The 9680-nt window shown below is 56.5% G+C and overlaps 1 protein-coding gene across 1 annotated transcript in view; it reads right to left on the bottom strand.

Moving 5' to 3' along the window:
- Positions 1-609: 609 nt before the first annotated feature.
- Positions 610-9680, bottom strand: part of WDR45B (WD repeat domain 45B) — a gene marked incomplete at its 5' end in the record, with an annotated part of 15118 nt that continues 6047 nt past the window's right edge. Inside the window, 2 exons of the mRNA XM_076064461.1 lie at positions 610-2776; positions 7169-7290. Coding sequence (XP_075920576.1) covers positions 2670-2776; positions 7169-7290 — 229 coding nt within the window. The remainder of the gene's footprint in view (positions 2777-7168; positions 7291-9680) is intronic.

The following is a 9680-nucleotide window of genomic DNA, read 5'->3' as shown; positions in this document are numbered from 1 at the left end:
ACCCACTAACCCACTCACTCACCCACCCACTCACTCACCCACTAACCCACTCACTCACCCACCCACTCACCCACTCACTCACCCACCCACCCACTCACCCACCAACCCACTCACCCACCCACTCACCCATACACTCACCCACCAACCCACTCACCCACCCACTCACCCATACACTCACTCACCCATACACTCACTCACCCACCCACCCACTTACCCACCCACTCACCCACCCACTCAACTCACCCACCCACCCACTCACCCACCCACTCACCCACCCACTGACCCACCCACTGACCCACCCACCCACCGACCCACCCACCCACTGACCCACCCACTCACTCACCCACCCACCCCACGTGTATGCCAAACGCTTTATTACGACCCGCAGTGAAACTCTCAGCGTGGCTGACTGTCCCCGATGTTTCCTCGTCAGCCCAGCAATTGCAGTTGCAAGCAACCTTATTTGCTTGCAACCTCAGTTGCCTGCAATTTCATTTGCTTGCAACCTCGGCATTTGCTTGCAACCTCGGTTGATTGCAACCCTCAGTTGCAAGCAACTTCCCCCCCCCCCCTTCCCCCCAATCGACAGACGGACAAACAGACAGAATAGACAAATAGATCAATAGATTAATTGACAGTCGAGCAATAGACAAACAGATCAATGGACAGACGAATAGGGAGATTAATAGACAAATAGATCAATACACTGATCAAATACCGATCAATAGATCAATAGTACGGACAGGCGGATGAATAGACAGGTCAAAGCCGAAGCCTGGCCAGGCCTAGGAAGGCCTAAACAAGACTTGGCCAGGCCTAGGAAGCCCTAAGCGAAGCCTGGCCAGGCCGAGGAAGGCCTAAACAAGGCCAGGCCTAGGAAGGCCTAAACAAGACCTGGCCAGGCCTAGGATGGCCTAAGTGAAGCCTGGCCAGGCCTAAGAAGGCCTGAGTGAAGCCTGGCCAGGCCTAGGAAGGCCTAAACAAGACCTGGCCAGGCCTAGGAAGGCCTAAACAAGACCTGGCCAGGCCTAGGGAGGCCTAAACAAGACCTGGCCAGGCCTAGGAAGGCCTAAACAAGACCTGGCCAGGCCTAGGAAGGCCTAAGTGAAGCCTGGCCAGGCCTAGGAAGGCCTAAGTGAAGCCTGTCCAGGCCTAGGAAAGCCTAAGCAAGACCTGGCCAGGCCTAGGAAGGCCTAAACAAGACCTGGCCAGGCCTAGGAAGGCCTAAGTGAAGCCTGGCCAGGCCTAGGGAGGCCTAAACAAGACCTGGCCAGGCCTAGGAAGGCCTAAACAAGACCTGGTCAGGTCTAGGAAGGCCTAAGTGAAGCCTGGCCAGGCCTAGGAAGGCCTAAACAAGACCTGGCCAGGCCTAGGAAGGCCTAAACAAGACCTGGCCAGGCCTAGGAAGGCCTAAGTGAAGCCTGGCCAGGCATAGGAAGGCCTAAACAAGACCTGGCCAGGCCTAGGAAGGCCTAAAAGAAGCCTGGCCAGGCCTAGGAAGGCCTAAGCAAGACCTGGCCAGGCCTAGGAAGGCCGAAGTGAAGCCTGGCCAGGCCTAGGAAGGCCTAAGTGAAGCCTGGCCAGGCCTAGGAAGGCCTAAAGCCTGACCAGGCCTAGGAAGGCCTAAGTGAGGCCTAATCGAGGCCTCGGTAAAGCCGGGGCAGGCCGCCTTCCTAGGACACAGCAAAACACTTTTAAGAGCCAATCAGAGGGAGGGCCCCACTTAGGAGGCCTGGCTAGGCCTATATAGGCCTAGGTCACAAAACAATTTAACAGCAATCAGAGGGGCCCCTTGGGAGGCCTGGCGCGACCTACGGCGGAGTCTTTGGAGAAATCAGAGGGGCCTGGGGTAGGCCTAGGCAAGCCATGGGCGAGGCCTACGCACGCCTAGGTCACGAAACAATTTAAGAGCAATCAGAGGGGCCCCCTGCGGAGGCCTGGACAGGCCTAGGGAGAGGTCTACGGGAGAGGTCTACGGGAGAGGCCACAGAGGCCTAGCGAAGCCTGGCCAGGCATTTCCTAGGCCTATGCAGGTCAAGGGCAAAACAACTTAAGAGCAATCTGAAGTGGCCCTTTTTGTAGGTTTGGCGAGGTCCTGGTAAAGCCCTAGGAAGGGCCGGTGAGGCCTAGGACGGGCTGGTAAGGCCTAGGACGGGCTGGTTAGGCCTAGGAAGAGCTGGTGAGGCCTAGGACGGGCTGGTAAGGCCTAGGACGGACTGGTTAGGCCTAGGAAGAGCTGGTGAGGCCTAGGACGGGCTGGTAAGGCCTAGGACGGGCGGGTTAGGCCTAGGAAGGGCTGGCGAGGCCTAGGACGGGCTGGTAAGGCCTAGGAAGGGCTGGCGAGGCCTAGGAAAGCCGGGCGAGGCCAAGGAAAGCCGGGCGAGGCCTAGGATGGCCTGGCTAGGCCTACGAAGGTCTGGCAAGGCTTTGGATAAGTTGGTGAGGCCTACGAAGGCCTGGCGAGGCCTAGGAAAGCCGGGCGAGGCCTAGGATGGCCTGGCTAGGCCTATGAAGGTCTGGCAAGGCTTAGGATAAGTTGGTGAGGCCTACGAAGGCCTGGCGAGGCCTAGGAAAGCCTGGCGAGGCCTAGGAAAGTCTGGCGAGGCCTAGGACGGCCTGGCTAGGCCTAGGAGGGGTATGAGAGGCCTTGCGAGGCCCGGGCAACGGGGCTATATTTTGTCGTCGGTCATCTCGAGGAACTGGGCGTAGACGTCTCGGCTGCACTCCCCCTTGTGGTTGAACTGGAACTTGTAGTAGGTGCCATCAGCACAGATAGCTACACAGGGGGAGAGACACTACGGGTTGGAGTGGGTGGGTGAGTGGGTGGGTGAGTGGGTGGGTGGGTGAGTGGGTGAGTGGGTGGGTGGGTGAGTGAGTGAGTGGGTGGGTGAGTGAGTGAGTGGGTGAGTGAGTGAGTGGGTGAGTGGGTGGGTGGGTGAGTGAGTGGGTGAGTGAGTGGGTGAGTGAGTGGGTGAGTGGGTGAGTGAGTGAGCGGGTGGGTGAGTGAGTGGGCGGGTGAGTGGGTGGGTGAGTGGGTGGGTGGGTGAGTGAGTGAGTGGGTGAGTGAGTGAGTGGGTGATTGAGAGGGTGAGTGAGTGGGAGGGTGGGTGAGTGAGTGGGTGAGTGAGTGAGTGAGTGGGTGAGTGGGTGAGTGAGTGGGTGAGTGAGTGGGTGAGTGAGTGAGTGAGTGGATGAGTGAGTGGGTGATTGAGAGGGTGAGTGAGTGGGTGAGTGAGTGGGTGAGTGAGTGAGTGGGTGAGTGGGTGAGTGAGTGAGTGGGTGAGTGAGTGGGTGAGTGAGTGGGTGAGTGAGTGGGTGAGTGAGTGGGTGAGTGAGTGGGTGAGTGAGTGGGTGAGTGAGTGGGTGAGTGGGTGGGTGAGTGAGTGGGTGGGTGAGTGAGTGGGTGAGTGAGTGGGTGGGTGGGTGGGTGAGTGGGTGAGTGAGTGAGTGGGTGAGTGAGTGGGTGAGTGAGTGGGTGGGTGAGTGAGTGGGTGGGTGAGTGAGTGGGTGAGTGAGTGGGTGGGTGGGTGGGTGAGTGGGTGAGTGGGTGGATGGGTGGGTGAGTGAGTGAGTGGGTGAGTGAGTGGGTGAGTGAGTGAGTGGGTTGGTGGGTGAGTGGGTGAGTGAGTGGGTGGGTGAGTGGGTGGGTGGGTGAGTGGGTGAGTGAGTGGGTGAGTGGGTGGGTGAGTGGGTGAGTGAGTGAGTGGGTGAGTGAGTGGGTGAGCGAGTGAGTGGTGAGTGAGTGGGTGAGTGGGTGGGTGAGTGGGTGAGTGGGTGGGTGGGTGAGCGGGTGTGTGAGTGGGTGGGTGGGTGAGTGAGTGAGTGGGTGAGTGGGTGGGTGAGTGAGTGGGTGGGTGGGTGGGTGAGTGGGCGGGTGAGTGGGCGGGTGAGTGGGCAGGTGAGTGGCTGAGTGAGTGAGTAGGTGAGTGAGTGGGTAGGTGAGTGAGTAGGTGGGTGAGTGTAGGTGGGTGAGTGTAGGTGGGTGAGTAGGTGGGTAGGTGAGTAGGTGGGTGAGTGAGTAGGTGGGTGAGTGTGTAGGTGAGTGAGTGAGTAGGTGGGCGAGTAGGTGGGTGAGTGAGTGAGTGGGTAGGTGAGTAGGTGGGTGAGTGTAGGTGGGTAGGTGAGTGTGTGGGTAGGTGAGTGAGTGTGTAGGTAGGTGAGTGTGTAGGTGGGTAGGTGAGTGTGTAGGTAGGTGAGTGTGTGGGTAGGTGAGTGTGTGGGTGGGTGGGTGAGTGTGTGGGTAGGTGAGTGAGTGAGTGAGTAGGTGGGTGAGTGTGTGTGTAGGTGGGTGAGTGTGTGTGTAGGTGGGTGAGTGTGTAGGTGAGTGTGTGGGTAGGTGAGTGTGTGGGTAGGTGAGTGAGTAGGTGGGTGGGTGCGTGTGTGGGTGGGTGGGTGAGTGTGTGGGTGGGTGGGTGAGTGTGTAGGTGGGTGAGTGTGTGGGTAGGTGGGTGAGTGTGTGTGTAGTTGGGTGAGTGTGTGTGTAGGTGGGTGAGTGTGTGTGTAGTTGGGTGAGTGTGTGTGTAGGTGGGTGAGTGTGTAGGTGGGTGAGTGTGTGGGTGGGTGAGTGAGTGGGTAGGTGAGTGTGTGGGTAGGTGAGTGTGTAGGTGGGTGGGTGAGTGTGTAGGTGGGTGGGTGAGTGTGTGGGTAGGTGAGTGTGTGGGTAGGTGAGTGAGTAGGTGGGTGGGTGAGTGTGTAGGTGGGTGGGTGAGTGTGTGGGTGGGTGGGTGAGTGTGTGGGTGGGTGAGTGTGTGTGTAGGTGGGTGAGTGTGTGTGTAGGTGGGTGAGTGTGTGGGTGGGTGGGTGGGTGAGTGTGTGGGTGGGTGGGTGAGTGTGTGGGTGGGTGAGTGTGTAGGTGGGTGAGTGTGTGGGTAGGTGAGTGAGTTGGTGGGTGGGTGAGTGTGTGGGTAGGTGAGTGTGTAGGTAGGTGAGTGTGTAGGTGGGTGGGTGAGTGTGTGGGTGGGTGGGTGAGTGTGTAGGTGAGTGTGTGGGTAGGTGGGTGAGTGTGTGGGTGGGTAGGTGAGTGTGTGGGTGGGTGGGTAAGTGTGTGGGTGGGTGGTGTGTGTGTGTGGTGGGAGTGGTGTGGGGGTAGGTGGGTAGGTAGTGTGTAGGTGGGTGGTGAGTGTGTGGGTGAGTGTGTAGGTGGGTGGGTGAGTGTGTAGGTGAGTGTGTGGGTAGGTGGGGTGAGTGTGTGGTGGGTGGGTGGGTGGGTGGGTGGGTAAGTGTGTGGGTGGGTGGGTGTGTGTGTGGGTAGGTGAGTGTGTGGTAGGTGGGTAGGTGAAGTGTGTAGGTGGGTGGTTGAGTGTGTAGGTGAGTGTGTAGGTGTGTGGTGAGTGTGTAGGTGAGTGTGTGGGTAGGTGGGTGGAGTGTCGTGGTGTGTAGGTGAGTGTGTGGGTAGGTGGGTAGAGTGAGTGTGTAGGTGGGTGGTAGAGTGTGTAGGTGAGTGTGTAGGTGGGTGGGTGAGTGTGTAGGTGAGTGTGTGGGTAGGTGGGGAGTGTGTGGAGTGTGTAGGTGAGTGTGTGGGTGGGTGGGTAAGTGTGTGGGTGGGTGGGTGTGTGTGTGGGTAGGTGAGTGTGTGGGTAGGTGGGTAGGTGAGTGTGTAGGTGGAGTGGTTGAGAAGTGGTAGGTGAGTAGGTGGGAGGTAGTGGGTGGTTGAGTGTGTAGGTGAGTGTATGGGTAGGTGAGTGAGTGTGTGAGTGTGTAGGTAGGTGAGTGTGTAGGTGGGTGAGTGAATGGGTGAGTGTGTGGGTGAGTGAGTGGGTGAGTGAGTGGGTGGGTGTGTGGGTAGGTGAGTGTGTGGGTAGGTGGGTGAGTGTGTGGGTGGGTAGGTGAGTGTGTGAGGGAGGGTGGGTGAGTGTGTGGGTGGGTGGGTGAGTGTGTGGGTGGGTGAGTGTGTAGGTAGGTGGGTGAGTGAGTGTGTAGTTGGGTGAGTGTGTGTGTAGGTGGGTGAGTGTGTGTGTAGTTGGGTGAGTGAGTGTGTAGGTGGGTTCGTGAGTGAGTAGGTGGGTGAGTGTGTAGGTGGGTGAGTGAGTGTGTAGGTGCGTAGGTGAGTGTGTAGGGGGTGGTTGAGTGTGTAGGTGAGTGAGTGTGTGAGTGTGTAGGTAGGTGAGTGTGTAGGTGGGTGGGTGAGTGTGTGGGTGGGTGGGTGAGTGTGTGGGTAGGTGAGTGTGTGGGTAGGTGGGTGAGTGTGTGGGTGGGTAGGTGAGTGTGTGGGTGGGTGGGTGAGTGTGAGGTGGTGTGAGTGTGTGGGTAGGTGAGTGTGTGGGTAGGTGAGTGAGTAGGTGGGTGAGTGTGTGGGTAGGTGAGTGTGTGGGTGGGTGGGTGGGTGAGTGAGTGGGTGGGTGGGTGAGTGTGTGGGTGGGTGAGTGGGTGAGTGTGTGGGTGGGTGAGTGTGTGGGTGGGTGGGTGAGTGTGTGGGTAGGTGAGTGTGTGGGTAGGCGAGTGAGTAGGTGGGTGGGTGAGTGTGTGGGTAGGCGAGTGAGTGGGTGGGTGAGTGTGTGGGTGGGTAGTGTGTGGGTGGGTGAGTGTGTGGGTGGGTGAGTGTGTGGGTGGGCGAGTGTGTGGGTGGGTAGGTGAGTGTGTGGGTAGGTGAGTGTGTGGGTAGGCGAGTGAGTAGGTGGGTGGGTGAGTGTGTGGGTAGGCGAGTGAGTGGGTGGGCGAGTGTGTGGGTGGGTGAGTGTGTGGGTGGGTGGGTGGAGTGTGTGGGTGGGTGGGTGAGTGTGTGGGTGGGTGAGTGTGTGGGTAGGTGAGTGTGTGGGTGGGTGGGTGAGTGTGTGGGTAGGTGAGTGTGTGGGTAGGCGAGTGAGTAGGTGGGTGGGTGAGTGTGTGGGTAGGCGAGTGAGTGGGTGGGTGAGTGTGTGGGTGGGTGGGTGAGTGTGTGGGTGGGTGAGTGAGTGGGTGGGTGAGTGTGTGGGTGGGTGAGTGGGTGAGTGTGTGGGTGGGTGAGTGTGTGGGTGGGTGGGTGAGTGTGTGGGTGGGTGGGTGTGTGGGTAGGCGAGTGAGTAGGTGGGTGGGTGAGTGTGTGGGTAGGCGAGTGAGTGGGTGGGCGAGTGTGTGGGTGGGTGAGTGTGTGGGTGGGTGGGTGAGTGTGTGGGTGGGTGGGTGAGTGTGTGGGTGGGTAGGTGAGTGTGTGGGTAGGCGAGTGAGTAGGTGGGTGGGTCGTGGTACTCACCGATGACGGAGTTCTGTTCACTGCCGAAGGCACAGAGGCAGTGTGATGCGGTGGGGATTTGGAAGCGTGAGAAGCTCCACTTGGAGCTGAAGTACTTGGGGAGAAAACTCGCGGATGCCAGGCTAGAGACACACAGAGAGACAGAGACACAGAGACACACAGAGAGACAGAGACACAGAGACACACAGAGACACAGAGACAGTGAGACACACATAGAGGCACACACAGAGACACACAGAGACACACAGAGAGACAGAGACACAGAGACACACAGAGACACAGAGACAGTGAGACACACATAGAGACACACACAGAGACACACAGAGACACACAGAGAGACAGAGACACAGAGACACACAGAGACACAGAGACAGTGAGACACACATAGAGACACACACAGAGACACACAGAGAGACAGAGACACAGAGACACACAGAGACACAGAGACAGTGAGACACACATAGAGACACACACAGAGACACACAGAGACACACAGAGAGACAGAGACACAGAGACACACAGAGACACAGAGACAGTGAGACACACATAGAGACACACAGAGACACACAGAGACACACAGAGACAGTGAGACACACACAGAGACACACAGAGAGACAGAGACACAGACACACAGAGACACAGAGACAGTGAGACACACATAGAGACACACAGAGACACACAGAGACACACAGAGAGGCACAGAGACACAGAGAGACAGTGAGACACACATACAGAGACATACAGAGACACACAGAGACACACACAGAGGCACAGAGAGACACACAGAGACACACACAGAGACACACAGAGACAGTGAGACACAGAGAGACACAGAGAGACACAGAGAGACACACAGAGAGACACAGAGAGACACAGAGACAGTGAGACACACATACAGAGACACACAGAGACACACAGAGACACACAGAGACACACATAGAGACAGAGACATACACAGAGACACACAGAGAGACACAGAGACACACACAGAGACACACAGACACAGAGACACAGAGAGACACAAATAGAGACACACAGAAACACACATAGAGACACAGAGAGACACACACAGAGACACACAGAGACAGAGACACAGACAGAGAGGCACACAGAGACACACACAGAGACACACATAGAGACAGAGACATACATAGAGACACACATAGAGACAGAGACATACATAGAGACACACAGAGGCACACACAGAGACACACATAGAGACAGAGACATACATAGAGACACACAGAGACACACACAGAGACACACAGAGACACACATAGAGACACAGATAGAGACACACAGAGACACAGACAGACACACAGAGACAGAGAGACACACAGAGACACACAGAGACACACACAGAGACACACAGAGACACAAATAGAGACACACAGAGACACACATAGAGACAGAGACATACACAGAGACACACAGAGAGACACACACAGAGAACACAGACACAGAGAGACACACATAGAGACACACAGAGACACAGAGAGACACACAGAGACACAGAGAGACACACAGAGAGACACACAGAGACACAGATACATAGACAGAGAGGCACAGAGATACAGAGAGACACACAGAGACAGAGACATACAGAGACATAGAGACACACAGAGAGACAGAGAGACACACACAGAGACACACAGAGACACACAGAGACACAGATAGAGACAGAGACACACAGAGAGACACAGAGAGACACAGAGACAGTGAGACACAGAGACAGTGAGACACAGAGACACACACAGAGACACAGAGAGACACACATAGAGACACACAGAGAGACAGAGAGACACACACAGAGACACACAGAGACACACAGAGACACAAACAGAGAGGCACAGCCAGAGACACACAGACAGAGACACAGACAGAGACAGACAGAGACACAGACAGAGACACAGAAACGCAGGCAGAGACACAGAGACACAGACAGAGACACAGACAGACAGAGACACAGAGACACAGAGAGACACACAGAGAGATACACAGAGACAGAGTGAGACAGAGACAGTGAGACACAGAGACAGTGAGACACAGACACACGCACAGAGACACAAACACAGAGAGACAGAGAGACACAGAGAGACACAGTGAGACACAGAAACACACAGAGACAGTGAGACAGAGACAGTCACAGAGACACATAGACACACAGAGACACAGAAACAAAGACAGAGAGAGAGACACGGGGAGAGAAAGACACAGAGACAGACAGAGACACAGAGACAGACAGAGACACAGAGACAGACAGAGACAGACACAGACAGAGACACAGAGACAGACAGAGACAGACACAGACAGAGACACAGAGACAGACAGAGACAGACACAGACAGAGACACACAGACAGAGACAGAGCGAGGCACACAGACAGAGACAGACAGAGACAGACAGAGACACAGAGAGACACACAGAGACACACAGACAGAGACACAGAGACACAGAGACACACAGACAGAGACACAGACACACACAGAGACACAGACACACACAGAGACACA

The sequence above is a fragment of the Petromyzon marinus genome, unplaced genomic scaffold (genome assembly GCF_048934315.1).
Source record: "Petromyzon marinus isolate PM22_M1 ecotype Great Lakes invasive population unplaced genomic scaffold, UKy_Petmar_22M1.pri1.0 PM_Scaffold_469, whole genome shotgun sequence".
Taxonomy (NCBI): domain Eukaryota; kingdom Metazoa; phylum Chordata; class Hyperoartia; order Petromyzontiformes; family Petromyzontidae; genus Petromyzon; species Petromyzon marinus.
This window is presented reverse-complemented; position numbering and strand designations above follow the sequence as displayed.